The following is a 22,647-nucleotide window of genomic DNA, read 5'->3' on the forward strand; positions in this document are numbered from 1 at the left end:
TTTCTAAGATCGTCTATACTCCGAAAAAAAAAAATGATAAAATACCAAATCTCCATTAAAAATTCAAAAGTTAACATTTCTTCAAATATTCCAAATTTTTGTGAAAAGCCCAAAACCGTTAGATTTTCGTCGAAAATCGGTCACAGCAACACTTCTCATTTCTTACCCACGCCACGAACGTCAAACTCATGAGAAATAGATATCGATATTGGACCAATTAATCGCAATGATGCGTACGTGTCAGGCGAGGCACGACGCACAAGATTTCCGGTAAAAAGCCACGACCAGACATTCACCCTTCCCGTGGAACAGCAGAAAGGCTCTCTCCGTCGATCTTCATCCTCCTGCTCCTCCTGTTCTTCCTCCTTCTCCTCGCTCCAGCGTGGAGGAGCCGACTCACTGGCTAGAGAACTCGAGTCTCTCCTGCGGAACATCCCCGGCAGTTTCACGTCGACGGTCATCCGGATCGACTCGTGGCCAAGGTCGATCATCAACGGCAACGTTCTTTTCGCGTGAAAAACGTCGGTTTTTTCATATTTCTTGCTGAACAGTCGATTGTCTATTGAAGATCTGTGAAATTATAACAGCTGATTATCCATTGAAAATTTGTGAAATTACAAAAATTGATTGTTCATTGCGACAGTTGATAATCTATCGACAATTTGTGGAATTACGCCAATTGGATTATTTATTTGAATATTTGTGAAATTACAAGAATCGATTGTCCTCCGTTACAACGATCGATTATCTGCTGAAAATTTGTGAAATTTGAAATCGAACAAGTGTTTCTTACATTTCATTTCATATTGTGGTATCGATACAAAGAAGATGGAGGAGTCCGGAGAACCGTGGATCTACACGATCTAAGTGATCTATACGATAATATGGGATTCGTGGCGGTGGTGCGCTGGTGTTTTTCGAGAAACTTTAGAAAACTTTTGTTTAGGAGACTCTGTTTGAGGATTTTTGGGCGAAATTGAGATCGTGGAGCATTGGAAAGTAAGTGGATGAATTTTGATATCTTGTTGCATATTCGAGATCACGTTCTACAGAAGCGTCGATGGATCTCTGACTCTGGAATACTATGGTGGGGTACTGTGTTCTCCATTTATTTTTGATTTAGTTATTTTTTAGATATCGTAGTTCTCTGTTATTTACACTTTCTTGCATCCGACACGAGACTGTTTAATCATTGGTTTGAACTTGTTTGAAGTAGATATTATGATATTAAAATTGTACTTTTCAATCATCTTAGTACCCTACTTTTACTCATTCTCATTATGTGTTAGGCTGTTTAGAGTTCACATTTGCTGATAATCTTCTGACATGGAGAAACTAAGGTTATTTAATAACAGATTTGAACTTGTTTAAAGCGAGTAGTATGTCAGATTATGAATATTTTTCAACCATTTAAAACTATCTTTCTATATTCTCCCTCATATATCATAGAATTAGAAATACAAATGAGGAATTAGAATTAGAAATACAAATATCATCTACCTCCTCGATTTTAAGCAGATATCTTCTTCCATCATCTGAAATTCGAACGGTTGCTTAAATTGTACTTTCTTCTACCTAGATTTTATTTATTTGTCCGAAATTGGCATTTCTACCGCAAAGAGACGACTCCGATACGATTTTCCCTGGCACGCGAACAGTTTCGTGCGTCCGGTTACTTCCGTTCGTTTATTCGATTCCCATTAGACCGAACTCGGCTAGTAAACGAACCGTGAACTTGGTAATTGCAAGTTGAACGATCCACACACGCTTTAAATCCGGCCGCGCATGTTAGCTTCTCCACGCGATTCGTCGACACGTGATGCTGTAATCTGTTTGTCGACCTTAATACCGTTGCCTTCAACGCGGTGAACGAGGATCCTTCGTCATCCGTAGCGCTGACAGTCGCCTAAACGTCCAACAATTGGTTTACCTTGTAATTGGCTGTAAATTAATGGAAACTGGCAAACCAAGAAAACCAGTGGCTTAGAAAGATTAATAGCAGAGTAGAAGAACAAATGTTTTAATATTTCGATAGAGATCCTGAATAAGAATTTTTAAAATAATATAAACCTTCTCCCTCGGATCATTAAATTTTGAATATCTTAATTTTTGAATACTTCAAATATCAGATATTTTAAATTAAAGTTGATATCGTTATTATGTTTCAAATGTTTGAATCTTTTAATATTCGGAACTTCAAGCTTTTTAAATTTCGGCAAACTTACATTTGTATTCAGTAACTTTCAAATCCTACAGGATTGCAGTGGATATAATTCGGTCTCTTTCCTTCCAAAGATTTGAAATTAAAGTAGAAAAATTAAATAAGCACGAATCTTGTCCAACGAGGTTTAGTCGAGACGAAAATAGGAATATTTAATTGATGTGGCTAAAGATCAAAGAGACGTATAACTGTGAATCGAGTCCAGTTGTAAAATTTACCCTCGTTATTCATTTTGAGTAAAAATTAAACGCATGCCTTAATTGTCCTTAATTGACCGTGCCTTAACTTAATGAAGCATTCAACAAGATTCCATTTTGTAAACGCATCTGAAACAAAATAGTGGTCCATAAAGTTGAACAAGATCTGTTTCTCGTGTTCACGATGCGTTAACTTTACGACTACATCTTGTCAATTAGATTCATTTTATTTTTAAATCAAAAAAACAATACGTTTTAAAATAAATTGCCAAGGAATTAGATTAGAATTTTATCAGTCGACTTTCGTCGTTTCATAGTATATACGTGATACCAAATATTCAAACGAAGAACATAAAATAAAAGTCACTAGGATTTAAACGAAATTTTCATGATATTTATAAACGAAACACATACGTAGGATTTTCCAACACAGAAATATATTTATACAAAAATTATTTATTGGCACATACGTAGGATAGAAACTAAATCATTAAAACAAATCTTGAAAGAAATCTGCAATCGATATTATTGTGTTACTAAATCAAAATCATTAGATTTAATATTAGTCCATAATTCGAACGAACAAGTATTCGAATTGAAAGTTCAATTGGAAATCTATGACCAGGATTCCAACCATGATCATCTCGAAATCGATTCGTTCCCGTTGCCGTAATTAGCTGGTTGGATCGGTAATCGTCCAATTTTCGATAATCAGTTTCGTCACGACCTCGGCGTGCAACGGTGAACACGTGAACAGATGGGCTCCGTTTACGTGTACGTGTCAGCGACAGTTATTCCCCATAATACGCGAGCCGACAGACGCCTTTCTGAAAAGTCCCTCGATCCGGCTAACTGTAAAAGATTTCACGCTGCTTCGTTTCCCAGCAGAATACGACGTAAAATTAGAAATTCTAATTACCAACGGATACGCTGTACCTTCGACTTATTTTCGACAGAATTTCATACGGTTCGCGTTAGAAATTCTTTTATCGGTTATTCTTTATTCCTTTTTCTTCCATTAGGCCACTTATACAGGTTTGAAGTGGAATGATAAAGAGTAGCGTTAATCACTAATAATGACGACATCGCTAACGTTTTTGAGGATATCAATATCTAAATGTCGAGTGGATCAATTTTTATATACAATCGGGGACAAAGTTTCGCAATGACATATTGGGTTTTACGTAAGTGAGAATTGAGTGGCGGATTAAACGAATTCTTTCGTTGTATAGAGAACGATGAAATTTGACAATAAATTGGCTATTTCTACGAAAAAAAGAATTGAAATTTTGTAAACCATTTTAATTCTACAAGAAAAGAATGAAATTTGGAGCCAAATAGAAATAGAAATTGGAATACACTTTTTGTTTCGAAAAGCGTGAAATTTAAGAAGGAAGAATTGAATATCGAATAAGGAGGGATTGCGATAGATGTTTGGCTCTATAAAAAGAGGATGATATCTGCGGACGATGGATTGGAAATTTAATAGTTAAGAATAGAAAAAAATAGAATTGAAATTTTGGAACTGTGCAACAGTCAACGTATTAAAAGAAACGCGACGAGCCTCGCGCTGAAAATCGAGCGGCGGTAAGCTGATGGCATGCACGCGATAATTCTACACGAGTGGATATCGAGTACCGCGTGCCCGCGATTTCTACCGCGGTGAACAATGCTATCTTTCGCGAAATGCAATCCCTTCTTCCCACTTGGAGAACCATATTCTTCGTGTGATTGGCGAGCTTGTAAATGAGTGACGGCGCGGCGCCACGAGTGTGAAAATTTCGCTGGAATTCGCTGATGCAACAATAGCAAAAACGTTCCAGTTATTATGTTTTGCGAGCAGACACGAACTATAGGCAAACAGCGATTCATCTGACATAGTTATGGGACAGTAAATCTTTTCGATGATATACACGAAATGTTTGTCGGGAATCATAGGCTGAGAAATGTTCGTAGGAACGATATTATTAGGTTAATTAGACTGATGATGTTTATGCAATTTCATGTTCTATGAATGCAACTTACGATATGAAACTTTAATTAGAGCTTTGAATATTTCATAAATTTCTGCTCTTTGTTAATGTCCCCAAAACTTAAATCAACACCCGTAGAATTCTATATAAATTATAATGAACATTCTTCATTGATGATGTTTATCATTTAGAATGTAAAACGTTAGGTGATTAAGTAGCTCAAAAACAAGTAACCTGATAAAAACTTGTCCTAGCTATTTACGATCCAGAGATACTTGTTAAGATGGATAACCGATCATAAATGTCTCACAATCTCTGTTCCAACAAGCACGTTTCACGCTACATGTTTGAAAAGGATACAGTCGATGGCCTTGATTAAAAGTACCGCCTCAAAGGGTGAAATTACGAGCTGCCCGCCACTTTTACTCGAGCCCAGATTCGAAACGGTGTCTGTCGATCGTTCTTCATCCAGTCTCGTCTTGCAATTACAGTTTTAATTGCCATTATCCGACGTGATACGTATTCTCGAATAAATTTAACGCATACTGCGGACCAGCAGCAAGGGTCCGTGGAAACGAGGTGAGATCCTGTCCAGATCTCACCTCTTTCGAATCTTTCGAACTTTGTTAACTGTCAGAATTTCTGAACAAATTTCTATCGAGCATTGAGGCGTTCATTGTTTATTCTTAGGTTCGATACAGATGCTACGTGGTTGATTTCTCAATAGCGACACTGTGTAATTAAACAGGTCTATAAGTCTACATAAATCCCTTAAATATAAAATACAGTAAAATCTCTATGTACATGTTTTGAACGCATTAAGACACATATTGTTAAATATATAATAATTTACGTGGATATCTTTGTGTTGTACTTCCATGAATTAACACAATTAAGCGAAGATGCATTGATCGATGGGACAGATGGTGTTTCCATGAAATAAAACACGATTTTTTACATTGAGTTTGTATTTAACCTTTCAACATTTACATAATACCTAACATTTATATAATACTTAATATTAATTAGACTTCTAAAGAACAGATTTCTGAAATAAGTAGATCAGTTTCTGCTTCATAACACTGTATTATTTATTAACACTGTACAAATACACAGAGTGTATATAATATAAAAAAATATATAAAATATCGAAAGTATGCCATTCGTCGTTACAATATTTAGCGAGTGAAACAAATCTCTCTACTTATTTTCAGATTCTATCTCTTTACTTGCATTTATAAAAATTTAAGTTGGCATAAATATCTGCAGTCTAGTTATAAGAATTGCTGTTTGATATAAAGTAATTACTATTTCATTGGTATAATTAATCGATAAAATTATGAAAGGAGATCGCACATACATATTTAGAAAACGATTGAGACTAGATATCCTTCATAAGGATGGTTGAATTGTTCCAGAACGAATGACGTCGCTCGATGAAAACACGACGAAGAGAAAAGCTCCAGGGAGCTTAAAAGAGATACAGACGTGGATCGTGCTCTAGTTTAGATCTAGAGCCGAATATGTCTTGCGTGGGAATGTCCTGTTACGAGGATGGCTTCCGGTTGGCTGGTCCCGCATCGGAATGCTCCCTCAGAAGCAAGGCTCGCATCGATGCCCTGTTCGAAGATTCGAGGTATGATTTTCAGTTAGTAATTCAATTCAGACTCGTTTTAGAATTTTTAATACAACTTGATAAATTGTGTTAACTCGCCTTACAATTTTTAATACGATCCAGTAAAAAAGTACTGTACCAAACTCAAATAACAAACGATACACTTCTTCATTAATTTCGCAAGACAGTACAATTTTTATAAAAAGATTCCTAAAAGGCTACAGTGAAACTTATTGATTCAGGTCGATCTACGGATCGAACATTGGCGGTTGGTATGGCGCGGTATCAACCATGAACTCGAATCATCTGGAGGACATGGGGGTGGACGAGCAGAGAAGGGTGAACAGCGCCGTGCAGGCGAGGATCGAGGCGATGTTCGCTTCCGTGGAAGCCGAAAGCGAAACACCTGGAGAATGCGCCGCCGCGATTTTACCGGTAAATATATCGATTACTTTCCTCCGTGGTTCTTCGTCATTTTCGTGCCACCAAACACTTTTCTCTAGTCTTGGGAACCTGTAGAACGATATTATCGCTCATTGTTGGTATACTCATTAATCAAACTCATCGTTAGTATCACTGTTAGTAGCGTATTGATCCCCAAAGTATGCATACAGTGGCGTTTATGTTAAAATGTTCTAGCCTTTGTAGCCTTTGTACTTAAATATTGCAGCGTAAGTTTCAATGCACTTAACTTAATATTATTAAATACTCGACTTACATTCAAATATTATTAAAAGATGTTTCTTTTTATTTTTACTGTCAAAGTTTCTTACGAGGGAATTTTTCTTTTATTAAATATAGAAAATATCACAGTATAAATGTTAATGCACTTGTCGTTTCAAATGTCGTTAGAAGACATTGCTTTCCTTTCATTGTTGAACTAGAGTTGGCCAGAAAATTCTACGTTCGAATTTCTTCTATCGTTTGTATATTCATTCGTCGAGATACGAGAACGAAGTCGATTCGATCGAAATCAGTTGTCGTAGAGTCGAATGCAGCGCGGATCCGCGCAACAAAGATTTCACTGCAATTAGACGGGATCACGAAGAAAAAGAGGATTTTCACTTATGTTAATTCGATCGTACGGCCGCGTCGCCGCGTCCCTGCCCCCGTGCACAGAAAAATCTCGGGGAATGGCCATTCGTTCCACTCTCGAGACGAGTTCGCAGCTGTTCGCGCCTTGGCCAAGGATTCACCTACTTCGCGGCCTGAAAATCGCCTCGAAACACGCACCGACCGCGTATTTCATATTTCGCTACGAAAACCTTGGACTTTTACGGACGTTACACGAAAACGCCTCGCTGTCTTTCCTTATTGCTTTCCTCGTTTAATTTCATTGCATTTTTTAAAAGAAATATTAACAGAGCATACGAATAGACTGGGGATTTTTATGCATTCACGAGGAATTTGAAAATCCAAAATTGTACGTAATATGGAAAAATATTTAAAATCATAAAGCAATATTTTGCCTGAGTTTCATTTTTTTAATTATATCTGCAAAAATATGAATCTGCATAAATACTCGTAGTCCAAATATGGGAAATATGAGAATATAAGAAAGAATGAAATATTCGAAGGTCAAACGAGTTTGCTAAAATATAAAATGTTCTAATCATTTTATATAATCCTCACTTACTCGACAATTCGTTCGTGTACAAAAATCAACGAATATATCGGATACATTTACGAATGGAAATAAAATTGAGATCGACGTATAATTGGTCTGGTGAACTGCTTGCTCGTTCGAAGACGAAGAGAAGCGAAAAAATAAAAAGATAGAAAAAGGGTAATAAAAATAGAATTTTTGCAGTTTTGTGCTCAACTGGAATATGGTCTAGTGTTACTTCTAGTTAAGTATGAATTTAGGTGGATGATTATGAAGAATATTTTTCGAATATTTTTGTTTAATGTCGAATTAAATATCTTTGCTATCTGATGCTTCCATACAGGCGTGTATTAAATAATATTTAGTTGAATGAGAGTAGAACGAAACGTGCTGGCAGAGATTAAGAACGTCGTAACACTTAATATTGCGTACTACTAATTATGCGACACGGTCGAGCGCAGTTTTCATCGAGTAGGAGGCGAATATCGTTCTTGATGTCTAGGGAACGGTGGAAAATATGCCAATGAGGATTGTTCGTACTATGGAAACATTATTTTCGTTCGATTTCAAGTTCCATCGCACGATATCGTGCCATAATCTTTTTCAAAATTTGATTTCTCCGGGGAAAAGCCTAGTTGAAGTACATAGCTGAAGTATGAAACATAATTGGTGTAGAAATCGAACGATATATTACATTTTCTTCAATTCAACAGAATGATACAGGACTTTCTTTCTTTTTTTATTTTTCATAGTTCTTCCTCTCCAAGTTACATTTATTACATATTGATTACGTTTGATTTACACTTATGGTCCACTTTTTAATCAGCAAGCTTAACATTTCTCGTACTTAACATTTGGACTTCAAATCTACAATTTAAACTTGACCTTAGAATGTACAGTGGAATCTCGGTTGTTCGAGCCCCGTTCAACCGAAGTGTTGTACTATCAGAGGTGCTCTGAACTTTACGGTAACTTCATTTTTTTTCGAAACTTTAACGCGAAGAGTACGAAAGTATAAATAGTCAAGTATTGTGAAAGTAGTTAACAAAACTTTCAACCGTTTAAATAATTAATTAAACCTAAATACGTGTTCAACATCGTACTATCAAAAGTTTTCTACGATTTTACGATTTTATAATTTATGAACTTTATAATTTAGAAAAGTTAATAGATTATTCCGTATTATCTCTGTTTTCAACTATCCGAGATCGGCCGGGTCCACATCACCTCGGATAATCGAGATTCTACTCTACCTCTTGTATCCTTATTCTCTATACTTTTACATATAACATAACAATATAAAATATAAAGATGCAAAAATATAATATAAAATACACAAAATAAAATTTGTTTTTTTCCAGTCATGTCAGTCCGGTGCTGAAAATGTAAAATCACATTCTCCCGAACGTAATTACATAATTAGAATTTAGATAAAAAATTGGTTTATCTGTTAAATATTGTAAAAGGTACCATACTTTGGATATTTCATATATTTTCGCGCGTTATATACATCCTGTGCATTTACGCATCTTCAAATTTTTCATAAATACTAAAAAGTCCGCAGTCTCTCGATAAGTACCCTAAGTCATTCTTAAAGACAAATTGCATGACTTTCCTCGAGCGGCCGTGGTCCCAGCGATTTTTAATCATCACTTTCATTCCGTTCACGATTCGCGAAGCGTGACGGGGCTTGCTCCTGACTATTTGGAGCATTGAAAAATTCCCCTTCGTTGCCGCGGATCGGTATGCGGATTTTTCTTATTGCCCCGCTTTTATGGCCTCCCTCTTCCGCATCGTTTCGTTGCGCCATCCTCGATGATGCCTTCGTCGAGGTCAGCAACAACTTCAGATCATTGCCTCGACGCCCATAGAGATACAATCTTAAGACCTGTAGAATTTCATCCACGCTTCGAATTGACGAGCTTTTATACTTATCAGCTCTTAACCATCCAATATGTAAGGATAAAGAGCACGTTTTATGAAAGATAGCGGCTCTGAGGCTGCGATGGGACGATAAAGAAAATGGGTAAGTAGGTTCATGAGAAATTTGAAAAAGGGACGCAAGAAGAACTCATACAGCGTCTCATGAAAAACGTATTCGAACACTTGTAGAAACTTTCATCAATGCACGTATATAACGTGTTACGTGAAACATTCTGAAATTTCATTAACACAGATCTATGAAATTTTATACATAATCGAGCAGAGAATCATTTTCTAAATGTACAGTGGGGTGCAAAAGAGATACATAATTAATTCTACAAGTAATTGTAGGACCGCATTTTTAACATTAAATTGATTATTTAATTTTTCAATTATTGAATCCTGAAATTTTGAAATATATATGCATATAGGGGTGACAAAATATCTAGTACAAACAATATATGATAATGATAGTAATATTAATTTCACAAAGATTATACATTCAAGATAGTTATTAGTGTTTTTTGGATAAATATATATCTCTATTAAATTACATACATTTTCAGAATATCTTCAAACTTGACCAATACGATCATGAAAATCGCGTCTCGTTAAAAATTTTTAAATGCTATTAATTTACTGCAAATAATTCGTAGAATTTATATGCATATTCACTGGAAATTATGTACACACTCGAGCTTGGTACATCCAATATATTCTTTTACGTATTTTATAAACCGTAAAAATGTCAAGGTATCCCAATTACAATTCTTTTCAAGTATAATCCATTACCATATCGACTATTTGTCCATCATCTGCAAATATGTGTCCCAATATGCAAATCAGCCTCGTCATTACATCAGAGGATGGCAAACAAAGACTCGTAGAATGATAAAAGAATATGTCACGTTGTTGTCTCTTCCAGAACAGGATAAGAATTCGTCATTTTACTGCCTTGATTATAACCGCATAATTGCGTTTAGAAATAACTTCTTCATTAAGATCCATTACAGTCTATATCTTCATGAAATAAATATCCATTCCTTAGAAGACACGAGAGACCGGAATAAAAATGGCACTTTATCGCGTGTTTTGATGTTCTTCCAATGAAAACACGCTGCGTCCCGTAACTACAAAACCTCAGAGAAACTTTCAATTTTTATATATTGTATCAAAAATATTTTACATGTCCAAACGAAGTTTGAAATTATATTAAGAAACAAGTTAGCCTTTCCTTTCCTAAAAAAAAGGCTAAATTACGTTCAATGGAAAAAAGAAACTCGTTAGAACGTAAGAAAAAAGTAGAGAACCGTTTATCTTCGTTTCATAATTGCAAAACCAGCATGACATCCAAATTGTACAAAAAAGTGGAATTGGACAAGTTGACTCAACAATCGAACTCGCGACAAAAAGAAATTGCAATAGGAACTTTCAGTTTGGCTGCTCACTTCTAAATATTTCTAACCGGACTTATCCTATCTGTTATATCTTATATCAAGTACCTGTATAAAAATGGAGAAAATGGTTTCGCGCTTATGACAGGCAATATACTTTTCGTTTCGTTCATGGAAGATAAGGAGATAAGGTTTAGTAAGTATTCTAAGCGTGAAGATAACCGATACTTTACGTTTCGCTTTTAATGGAAACGTGTTTCGCGCGCATCGTGAAACGTTTTACACTGGTCGTAGTTGGGGCTAATGGCCGATGAAAACTCCCGATAACGGCGCACCATCGATTAATCTACGTAATTTACACCGTACTTGCATCTTGGTGAACTTTCATTATCCTGTCGTTCGTGGCGCGTCCTTGTGCTTCTAGTAGAGCTATTACCTCTTTCTCATCCTGGTGATGTCGGTAAAAAGCGAGGTGCCTGCCACGAACATGATGCTCTTCGATATTTTCTAATTTAGAGTACTATAACGATGTATCGAAGAATCACATTCTATTGTATTTCTTGTAATTTGGTGCACTATGAAAAAGGGGCTTAAGTGTCCATTAAATGGCCATTAAATGACCATCAAATTATCCTTCCAGGTGAAATATATGGGCGCAGCACCTGTGGGAGGTCGCGTGGCAAGCGTTCGAGGCCTCCAAGAACCCCTACGTCAGCTTCTGGAAAGAATCCAATGTTCTGTGCGGGCGGAACTCGAAGTCTCCAGACGAGGGTTGACTTTCCGCACGTCTGACACCTGCGAGAAGAACAACCCCTTTCGCAGGATCGCCGTGTGGAGTGCACTGAGGCTTCGCAATAAACGCATGCCATCGGGAGAGCTGCATCACGCTTTCTTGCCGTTGGTCGGTGATCACGAACAGAGCCAGACAAGCGAGGAGAAGCACGCAGACTTGTACAGGTGAGCATGGCGATGGAAAGCGCCATCAGGTGAAATTAATAGCGTTGTGGCTACCTGTAATTAATTTTCAGTTCACGCTTGGATTGCAAAAATTACTTTGAAAAGGTTTATTCGGTTGATTTCAGGGAAACTTTGGTTTGAGAAACTTTGTTCAGGATGTGGATATTTCAGATTAATCATTTTAGAGTTTTATGTATCTCAGTATTATCATGGTTTTAGATATTTCAGACGAGCATCTTGAATTTTTAGGTATTTCAGGAATTTTTAGATAACCTTTTTGGGGTTTTAGGTGTTTTAGATAGCCAAATTTATATCTTGTGGTATTTCGGATAATCGTCTAAAATTTTTATATATTTTAGATAATCAGTCTGGCTTTCTAGATGTCTTAGGTAATTATTTTAAGCTTTTAGGTATTTCAGGTAATGAATTTAGGTTCTTAGATTTATTATGATGATAGATATAAATATAAAAAACGATTGCTTTTTAATTACTCTACATTATTCTCCGTTTTTGAGGCGTATTTTTCAATCGTTGGAATAGTTGATATTTTTTAATTAGCGTTATACTTCATTCAAACAAAAGTCCAAGTAGAACTACAAAAGTAGGTTTACAACGATTTAGGAAATTACAACTAAATTTAAAACACACGTGTTTCAGAACAATGCGTGGCCTGAAAACGACATCAGACCACTATTCACCGATATTTGCAGTAGTAATGCGACGACCAGGGGCGACCAGGTTACTAGAATGCCACGCGTTCGCGTGTGAGACGGAAGAGGATGCAGTGGCTGCTGCAGCGACCCTCTACAGATCTCTACTCGCTGATTTGGACGCGAATCGACGTCGGCCAAGGCACACGAACGGCGTCGGTTGCATGAGCATAGCCTCGGTAGCCTCCAGCGTCAGAGAACCGAGTCCAAGCAGCAGGCTCAGCACCAGAATGAACATATTACAATCGGAAGCTATCAGATCGACTCCTCAACATCCCGTGAGACCTCCAAGAACGAAGAAAACCTCCGTGTCCAGTTCAGTAACGGAAGAGGAAACTGAAAAATCATCTGGTTTACAAAAAGCTCCCAGAAGAAAGAAGAAAAATTCTGATATCAAAGCAGAAGACGTTTTGGAGGCTCGAGGAAGAAGAAAAGAGGCTAGTCCGAAAGAAAAAATTACTCCAGTGGTCCAGAGCTTCAGTCCTATTCAGACGAACTTCGACTCGAAAGTTTCCAAGAAAGAGGAACGCGAAAATTCGAAGAATAAAACGTTCGGAATTAAAAAAGAATTAAACGCTCCTGAAAAAATCGAAGTAGAAAACTCGAATAATTCTGCGAACAAGATTTACGACATAGGGGCCAATGGATTCTATGAGACAGTCTCTAACAGATACGAGAAGCTTCCAATAATTGGAAAAGCGGGGAAAATCGAGAGCCCGGCGCAAGAAACTCCGATTAAAGAAGCAGATGACGTGGAGGAAAGAATGTACGAAAAATCTCACGGTTCCTATGACCTGAATAATCCTGTGTCCTCGAGAGATGCGTCTAAGGATCAAGAAACACACTCTGCGAGGTCAGACGTTATAATCTACGACAGGATCGACAGATCAGGCTGCAAGAGCGAAGAAAACGCATTGTACGAACGAGCTTTGAAGAGAAACAGCAAAGAGAGGCTCTATGAGGAACACTTTAAAGATGTTGATAAAATATACAGTCTTGCCCAGGAAGAAATTTACAGTGACAGAGGTAGCAAACTGGGACCAGGGAAGATAAAGAGTTCTCAAGAAGATATATTCTTTGGTAGATCCTGTAATAACGAGATTTATCAGTTGAGCCAGGAGAGTCGTGGGGATTCTGTGTCAGTGGAACGAAGAAGATCCAGGGACCAAGAGAAGATCACACCTGGAAGACGAGTGAGCAGAGTGGTTACCATGGATAAACCTTTGAAGAAGCAACTCAGCGACTCCACGTCGAATTTGAATTTGATGGAGCATAATCAGCCAAGAGTCAGGAAGAGAAGCAGAGCTGGAAGTGAACCACCTGTTAGCAGGTCTGAGGATGCTACGAAGGCTCTCGAGGAGACTAGATTGAAGAGATCTCAGAGTGATATAGACGTGGACAGAGGAGATTTGATGACCAGAGTCGAGTTGCCCAGGAGAGGAAGCTTTTTGAATCCTGGAAGCGCTAGGAGACCTAATAGCATCAAAGGTGGCACTCCTTTGGGATTTACCGAACTTTTTGATGAGTTTAGGAATCAGGAGGGTCTGACTAGTGTCGACGACATCTTGGCTGCTATTATCGGTAAGTATTAATCGAGAAAGCTTCAAGATTGAAGATCTCCTATTGTTTGAATAATTTTAAGGGACTTGAAGATGCAGATTTATAGTTGACCACATTGGTTTTTTTATGAATTACAACTTTCTCTTTTATAAATTGTATGGGAATAATATAAAAACGATGACGAGGAAGAAACGTATATTATTATACCAATATTATTATAACACTTCCTCTTACTTTTATGTTAATAATATTATATGTATTCTTTCCTTTTATTATCAGATTAATTAAAAGCCAACCTTTCATTTGTTATTTTTTTTCTGTCAACTTATATTGTGAAATTCTTTTTCTTTTATACATATAAGTTTCGTTTTTTAATTAACTTTTACACGTTGTGTACTATTTCACTGTGCCTAGTCCTTAATAGGTTAATATGAAAAATGCTTTTCTATTTCATATTAAATGCTTCTTCTATTATCACATTCTATTACTATTTTATTTGATTCCTCTAGATCCTGAAGGCATGTCATTCAACGACTTGAAACCCTTGTACAAAGAGTTCTTGTTAAAATTAGCCGCCACATTGACACAGGATGAGCTATATCAGAGATCAGCGAGCATAATGAGGAGGCGTCGAAGGCCGCAACGAAGACGATCCAGTCGTCGAACCTGCTTACTTGGCAGGGCCATCAAAAGGTCTGTGTCGAGGTTGAAAGGTGGACCGACGGAATTCACTTCCGTGATCTTCCCTGCGAGAAGACTGAACGATAGTTTCGGTAGTAGCTCTTCTTGCGACGCCAGGAACAATCATAGGAATCGTGTATTGGCTAATAAATTGGGCAAGAGAAGATCTTCGTGGAGGACAAGTAAAAATGGCGCCTGCCATACTACTTCTGAAGATAGCGACACTTGTAAGTATTGTAATATATTTCAGCATCGTCTCGATATTTCTAATTTCTTAATATCTGACATTAAGATGATACAAAACCGATGTATCCGTAGGTGTAAAACTTTCTGAAACAACGTATATGTTTATATACCGTAGAACAGTTCGTACAAGCATTTTTCAGACAATTCCGACAATCCGTCAAAGAAATGCTTTGAACAAAAATATTAAAAGTTTCAAGACGACCTTAACTTTTTATGGGATTCAAAATTTATTGAAAACTTTTAATATCCAAAATGTATAGCGCACTGCTGCAAGTTGACTAACTTTCGTTCCAAACGTTTCTTTGGCAGATGATCGGAAATGTACATATATTTCGTTTATAAAGCAGAAAATTTTTGTATTAGTATGAAAATACTAAAAAATGATACGAAACTTAATGTACTTAAACCTAATTAATTAGTATGTAAAATAATGCAATATGTTCAAATATGTTTCTCTTTTTTTTTTCTTTGTAGCCACTGTAAAATAAGTTTTACTAAAACCCGATGATATTTCTGTTCAGGCAGAAGACTAAACAGAAGCGCAGGAGCGGCAGCGAACAGGAGCAGCAGCGGTTACGTGAGTTGCAGCGAGTGTAGCTACGATTCGGAGTCGTGCACCTGCGTGTCAGCGGACAAATGCTACTGCTCGTTGTCGAGGAGGATCCCGACGCAGCCTCACGTTCCTCCAAACACGGTGGTATGTGCTTGTGACACTGACAGCTGCTCTGAAAGCAATAAGTGTTACTGTGCTCGGCAGCCGATCCGGCCGACGATACTGGAGCAGTTAAGGCAGAGAGGCATCGTGCCCTCTGAAGGCACCCTCAGCCGAGCCGGAAGCCCGGACAAAGCTCGAGCGGTCAAGACCGGCAGATGTCGAACGCCTTCCCAAGGTTTGGATGTACTCAAGGTAATTCGAAACGTAAATATCCTAATTTCTATACAGGGTGAGTTGTAAATGTTCGTATTTCAAGAGATGAATCTATAGACATTGCGATAAGTAAAAAACATCTGATGAAAACACGTATCATGTACTTTAGTTTTTCAGTTATACAGGGTGGTTGGTAACTGGTGGTACAAGCGGAAAGGGGGTGATTCTACGCGAAAAAAGAAGTCGAAAATATAGAATAAAAATTTTTCGTTCGAGGCTTTGTTTTTGAGAAAATCGACTTTGAATTTTCGCTCGGTACGCGTGCACTTTATCACGTCTCGTTATAACGGATCTCACTGTAGATCGTTGTCTCGATTGACGTTATTATTTTAATTTTTTAAATTTAAAAATTTTTAAATTTTCAAATTTTTAAATATTTAAATATTTAAATTTTTAAATTTTTAAATTTTTAAATTTTTAAATTTTTAAATTTTTGAATTTTTAAATATTTAAATTTTTAAATTTTTAAATTTTTAAATTTTTAAATTTTTGAATTTTTAAATTTTTAAATTTTTAAATTTTTAAATTTCTAAATTTTAAAATTTTTCAATTTGTATTCTATATTTTCGACTTCTTTTTTCGCGTAGAATCACCCCTTTTCCGCTTGGACCACCAGTTACCAACCACCCTGTATATAAAATTCGATATATTGTCCAGTAATTCTATATCGAAGCTATCTTTTCATTCGATTGTTTGATCAAATATGCGTTTTTCTCGTTCTCTGGAACGCTTAAACAGTTTCAATAACATTAACGACACAGAGTAAGATTAATCAAGTTAAATTACATCGAACTGTAGGAAAGTTACCTCATCTTCGATTCCAATGATTTTTGGATATGTTGTAGAAATCGATATTTTGAACAACCTTTTCATACGCTGGTTTCGCTTAGTTTCCGAGATATTCGCAAAACCCTGTCGGTAGCGCTGCAGTGAATTCTGCCTATAGTTGTAAGTTTTGTGACAACGTGTGTATTAGCATTGGTTGGTAAATTAACGTAGGTAGTAAAATAATCGTTTCCTAAATTGTTGATTGCTGATTGTTTTATCAACTCATTTTCTAATCTCTTGTATTTCTTCATCTTTTATAGAGGATTGTTAAGATGAGAGGAATGAACGGTTCGTCAATCTATTCCAACTATTAGAAAAAATGTTTGTTTGATTATAAATGAAGAAATTTTAGTTGATTATAGTACGATGAACGAGGCTTCTTATTGTTTTTATTCGTTTCCAGAAGCAGTCATCGTCAAGCTACGGTAGTTCGAACAACTTCGCCCTAGATTACGACCTGTTCAATCCAGGACGAAAGTCTCAACAGTCTTCAGACAGCGAGAAGGTGCTAGTCGTTAGTGCTAGAGACACGCAGGGCCGTTTAGTGTACGTCGGTGGCGCTGACAGAGACAAGAAATGTCTTTCCCATTGTTCCAGTCGATCTGGAGCGCATCACGAAGCCCTTTCGATCAAGAAAAGCGCGGAAATCGCGGCCATCTTCGGCGCTGAATCGAGTAGAATCAGCAGGCGAACCAGTAACGCTTCCAGCGTCAAGAGTTCCATTAGTCTGGAGGCTGGTTTAGGCTACTTACCATGAAGATCCTTTTTTCCTTGATAAAATCACACCCTCTACTTGATCTGGTCGGCAAATTATAAGGATTAGAAAATATAGTTATATCACAGGATGATTGTAAATTAAATTAATGCGTCAAATTATACAGTAATGACATTTACACGACCTTAAGTAAAAAATAAGATACCGAGAAGTTTAAAAGATTTAAATTTATTATTTAAATTTAATTTTAAAGATTAAAATTAAATAAAGTATAAATCATTGATCAATCGTCATGTTATAACTTGACATCAAAAAATATAGAAAAGTCTATTCTTGAAAAAGAATTTTCGATCAGATTTAGTAGATATTATACATAAATATACATATATATATAAAGTTATTTTTTTATTTTTTATTAAAAAAAGACACCATTCAGCAAAGAGGTGTAAATACTGAAATAAATACTTCAAAGAGAACGTCCAGGAAGAAATACGTAAAAGATATCGAATTATTTTTTACGAGGGCATAAACGCTCCAGCGATAATAGTTTCTATTTTTACTTTTAGAATATTATTTGTCTTTTACTAAAGAAATACCTTGAGCTCGCGTTTTCGATATTCAATTACTATTTAATTGATTCAAGCTAATTGGCATGAAAAATCACGGGAATGTAATGTCTACGTATATATTGATATTATAGCGCGTGTATATTAATTAATAACGGTACTGTCATTTACATGGTTCGCAGAAATGTACCAGTTCTTTCCATAACGGTACCATATTCTCGTTTCTGCGAGACTTGATCTCAGCAAAAGTGGCTCTGAGTCGAGCACGCTAAAATTAGCGATTTACTGTTCGCACTACAGACATTACAAAAAAGGAAAATATTCAATATCGTCATTCTGATAACGTGTACGAATATCTTGCAAGTACCTGCATTATCACTTGTAAAATTTTCTTTCCTTTATTTTTGCATTCTTGACAATTATTTATAGATCAAAGTATCTATTGAGATGTAAACAATTTTTTTATTCGTCTTTTTGACTGCTGTTTAATGTATGCGTGAAAATAATTCGCAATGATAGCTAATCCAATTTAGCATAGATCTGTTTGTAAGATTTTTGGTTGAATATGATCAATTATTAGTTTGTATTTTTGTCAATCCTCTGTTGCTACACAGGACCTGATAACTCGACTAAAGATAGTTTAACAAACGAAGCAAGGGAACAGTGCAATACCACGCGCAGCCTCGTCTCTCCTGAGGTAAATTATCGTTTTATTATAATATGTACATTTCTCGTGTAATATGTATGAAATATGAGGCAATTCCTATTGTTGCACCGATACTTCTTCATGTACTATTAATAAAATCTTGATCCATTTTATGGAATTTTTCTGTGTACTCCGAGGGGACTTCTACGTCTTTCAGATTATCCAAGCCTATTTCCTCTTCTGTCCTAAAATTTAAGAAATATTCGCTAAGAATCACAATTTAAAAAGAATATTGGAAAAGATATAAGATTGTAAAATAGGAGCAAAATTTCGTACCTGATCAAAATATCTACAACATTCTCACAGATTAACAACGCTTTCTTATTCTGTTCCCATTTATGATACTCTCTGAGTATTATATATGTATTTTGTTTTCTCAATATTTCCCTGCCTTTCCTTGTTGCACAAAGTTGAGCTAAGGCTTCTAGTAATATGATCCTAAAACGCAACAAAAAAATAACAATTTCCATTTAGAAATATTATTGATTTCATAGACACGTTTCTGCACCTGATATCCAAGTCTGGCTCTCTCGTTTTCGTCTCTGACAAATATTGCAGAGTAGTTGGTAATTTATCATTGTCCTCGTCATCAAACTCTTCTGGTCCAGCCAATGGCAACAAAAGGTATGACAAAATATCCACTTCAGGACTTAATAACCATTCATGATTTTGTACATCAAAGCAACAGTTTTTTAAAGTGCCAATAATTCCACCGCGTCTCACTAAGCTGCTTGCATATTCTGTAAAAGGAAGCAGTCTCTGGATGACACTGCGGTCTTTGTCCATTAAATACCTATGGACATTAAATTCGCAATTTAATGAATTATAATTTATAAACATATTAATTAGCGATTAGATATAAATTATAAAGGATTAATTAATGATCACCTTCTCACATGTGGAGACTGACTGAGATTACTGAAAACTGGGCCTAAATAATGAAGGTTGGCTCCAGAATTGTTGTAATGAATTGCAGTGAATGCTGTCACAATAGAGTCCCATGTATAACCGCTTGTTTCAATAAGTGCTATAACTCTATCAACCAAGTGCTGTGGTCTGGTCATATTGGAAAGGATCATGCAGCATGGATCTGCCAAGATGCTTTCTTCGTCCATTATACAGCTATCAAGAAAAGCAAATGATGAAAAAAAGAAAGAAGAGTGTTATTTGGTCTTGTTAATAATGTGCTTACCTAATACAAACATGTATTAAATTGTAATTATATTTTCCATCCTTTGGGTGAGTTTCTGATATCAACAAAAATGCACTGGTTCCCGCTTCATCCGCAGTTATGTTTATTAAAGCCAGAGCTGCATCTTTGGAGATTGCTGCAGAAGAATCTTGTGTCAACGCAATTAATTGCGTCAATAAATCTGGAAGTTTTAATAGCAGCTCTCGTCCTTCTGTGGTTCCAGTTACGCCTGATATTCAAAGATTATTATGAAAATTAATAAAAATAAGAGGTTAGGATCACAAAGATTGAACACTTTTTGATCACAACTACTCACTGAGGATATGTTCTAATGCAACAGCTTTTAAGTCTAGTCGCGTATTCGGATTTAAGTATTGACAAATTTCTTGAAGGGACTCCATTGTAATTCAGTAACTTCTTAAAATAACATATGTATCGTATATTGATCGTACACGCGTGAGAAAACGATTATAGTGGTATCTAACGGTCAACGCGCTAAACTGAATAAAATTACTACTAAAGTTACTAGGGTAACCATTGGCAGTACTTGTTGAAGTCAAAATAAGTCACGAATTTATTTTGGGTAGAAGTTTCCAGCATATGTTGACAGATGTCTCTAATTTATTAGGACCATTTCCAATATGGTGCTCGTAACCACGTGGATACATAACCTATTCTAATTGTTTACTGGTAGAAAAGCAATATTTGTTTATAATACTGTTATTGAAATAAAATTATTAATGAAAAATGACGACTGACGAAAAAGTAACCACAGCAGAAGAAATATTGAGTGACAAATTGTCTGATATTGCAGACACAAATAATATAATTATTACCAATAATACGAAAAAAGTTAAAGCTAAGAAAGAAAAATCATTCGAGCAACAAATTCCAAAAGGTAAACCAAAGTCTGGTAGGATATGGAAGGAACAAAAGAAGAGGTTCGTAGAATAAAGAAGAAAAATATATCTGATTTTGTTGAGGTTAACCTTAAAGGCTGTGTTTGTTTTATAAACAGGTTTTCATCTATCGTGAAAACACGAGGCATACGATTGTCCTTTGACAAGAAACAAAAATTGAGGGATGATTTAAAACACGTTAAAGAAATGTCAAGAGCGATAAAGGCAGAAAAACAAGCAGAAAAGGAGGCAAAGAAAGAAAGAAGGAGGGCTAATCTAAAACGCACAAAGGAAAATGAGAAGAAGGGTGAAGTTGTACAAGTTGTAAGTGTCATTGTTAATAATTGCAATTGTTCCAGTATAAAATTAAATTAATAATTTAAAAAAATGTAAAATTACGATTAAATATAACGTTTATTTATAGATTACAAATACTGCAAAATTAAAGAAGATTAAGAAAAAACATCTAAGAATGATACAAAAAAGAGATACGCTCAATCTGTAGAAAAAAAGGATTTGTTGAAACTAATGTTTGTGATATATATAAAATCTAAGACAATGTCATTAATGGTAAAAGTTAGTATATCATGTGATATATCAACAAAATATGCATTTCGTTTACAAATACAGTTTTTAAATTGAATATATGTATATACTTTTTAAATGTTATCACAATTTGTAACACGTACGTAATCTTATTAAATATCATCATATTTCTTAATTTATCCAGTTTCGTTAACTGTTTGTAATTCCTAATTGTTTTTCTTCTCTTGCCTTTTGTTTTGATACAAAGTCTTTAAGATTCTCTCTCAAGTTGTATCCATTTTGGTTGACCCACTGAAAATAAATCATTAATGAAACTATTAAAGCTATTAAAGCAATGCTAAGTTAAAATGCTAAAAAATTTACCATTGTTTTGACCCATTTTGGGAGATTTTCCTTATTTTCATGCATCAGAAACCTAAAGAATAAACGAATTAATCATACTTCTAACAAAAACTTTTCATTTATATTCTGCTAAATTATCAACAACCTTTCATCGACTAGCAATACAGCTCCCCAATCGTTAATATGTCTCAAGCAACGACCTAAAGCTTGATTCAATGCCCTAAAAGCTTGTATACTGTACCACTCTGAACCCTTCAACAATCCTTTCTTAACGTTCGTATCATTATAACTCAGTTTCATATCAATCACAGGATCTTTCCTTACTGCATATGGTATTCCAACCTAAACAACAATATTGTAAATTTGTTCGTGATTTTCTCTTTTCAATTCTATTAAAACGGTCTAAGTAGTAGAAACTTACAGTAATGACACAACGTGCTTCATTATCCTTGAAATCAATTCCTTCTGCTACTTTTCCTCTGAAGACAGCCAGAAATAAAGCTCCAGTGATTTTTCCTCTTCGTTTACCAGATGTCTGTTCTATCACTTGACGATATTCATACATGATATCTTTAAGATCACCACCATAGCGTGGTTCTATGAAGATTTGCTTCACACTGGTGATTTTCGTCCAAATGGAATTACTTATCCATCTCTGCATTTGTGTGTGCATCACGTTATAAGATGAGAAGAAGCAAAGGATTCCATGTGGCACCGACTCACAAACATCTAACAATACTGCACCTAGTTCATCCTGGAAAAAATCATATATCAGCTATCTCAAACAGAACAGGACAATACTTTGAAATAATAAAAATCTCCAATTTAGTAACGCAACGACT

The 22,647-nt window shown here is 35.8% G+C and overlaps 4 protein-coding genes across 10 annotated transcripts in view; 2 read left to right on the plus strand and 2 right to left on the minus strand.

The window, feature by feature from the left end:
• The first annotated feature begins 166 nt into the window (after nucleotides 1–166).
• Nucleotides 167–18,956, plus strand: LOC126873611 (uncharacterized). 2 transcript variants are annotated; one of them, XM_050634652.1, is made up of 9 exons: nucleotides 167–999; nucleotides 5,810–6,027; nucleotides 6,249–6,441; nucleotides 11,570–11,886; nucleotides 12,544–14,177; nucleotides 14,666–15,064; nucleotides 15,605–15,780; nucleotides 15,841–15,990; nucleotides 17,243–18,956. In XM_050634652.1, the coding sequence occupies exons 2-9, from the start codon at nucleotides 5,915–5,917 to the stop codon at nucleotides 17,594–17,596; spliced, it is 3,336 nt and encodes a 1,111-aa protein (XP_050490609.1). In that variant the 5' UTR covers nucleotides 167–999; nucleotides 5,810–5,914; the 3' UTR covers nucleotides 17,597–18,956. The 2 variants fall into 2 exon arrangements, with proteins under 2 accessions (XP_050490609.1, XP_050490608.1); XM_050634651.1 differs by having other exon boundaries at nucleotides 15,605–15,990.
• Nucleotides 18,809–20,502, minus strand: LOC126873626 (protein HGH1 homolog). The gene is made up of 6 exons (XM_050634692.1): nucleotides 20,335–20,502; nucleotides 20,019–20,247; nucleotides 19,715–19,948; nucleotides 19,335–19,619; nucleotides 19,103–19,264; nucleotides 18,809–19,011 (listed from the first exon to the last, which is right to left on the minus strand). The coding sequence occupies exons 1-6, from the start codon at nucleotides 20,417–20,419 to the stop codon at nucleotides 18,906–18,908; spliced, it is 1,101 nt and encodes a 366-aa protein (XP_050490649.1). The 5' UTR covers nucleotides 20,420–20,502; the 3' UTR covers nucleotides 18,809–18,905.
• A 128-nt stretch (nucleotides 20,503–20,630) lies between these two features.
• LOC126873633 (coiled-coil domain-containing protein 86) lies at nucleotides 20,631–21,560 on the plus strand. Its single transcript, XM_050634708.1, has 3 exons — nucleotides 20,631–20,959; nucleotides 21,037–21,241; nucleotides 21,342–21,560. Exons 1-3 carry the CDS (start codon nucleotides 20,766–20,768, stop codon nucleotides 21,420–21,422), a joined length of 480 nt encoding a protein of 159 aa, XP_050490665.1. The 5' UTR covers nucleotides 20,631–20,765; the 3' UTR covers nucleotides 21,423–21,560.
• Nucleotides 21,511–22,647, minus strand: part of LOC126873612 (Fanconi anemia group J protein homolog) — a 167,123-nt gene continuing 165,986 nt past the window's right edge. For all 6 annotated transcript variants that reach the window (XM_050634658.1, XM_050634656.1, XM_050634657.1 and 3 more), the window contains 4 exons: nucleotides 22,227–22,559; nucleotides 21,951–22,147; nucleotides 21,827–21,878; nucleotides 21,511–21,754 (listed from right to left, as the gene is read on the minus strand). In XM_050634658.1, coding sequence (XP_050490615.1) covers nucleotides 21,653–21,754; nucleotides 21,827–21,878; nucleotides 21,951–22,147; nucleotides 22,227–22,559 — 684 coding nt within the window. In that variant the 3' untranslated portion in view covers nucleotides 21,511–21,652. The remainder of the gene's footprint in view (nucleotides 21,755–21,826; nucleotides 21,879–21,950; nucleotides 22,148–22,226; nucleotides 22,560–22,647) is intronic.

The sequence above is a fragment of the Bombus huntii genome, chromosome 15, assembly GCF_024542735.1.
Source record: "Bombus huntii isolate Logan2020A chromosome 15, iyBomHunt1.1, whole genome shotgun sequence".
Classification (NCBI taxonomy): Eukaryota; Metazoa; Arthropoda; class Insecta; order Hymenoptera; family Apidae; genus Bombus; species Bombus huntii.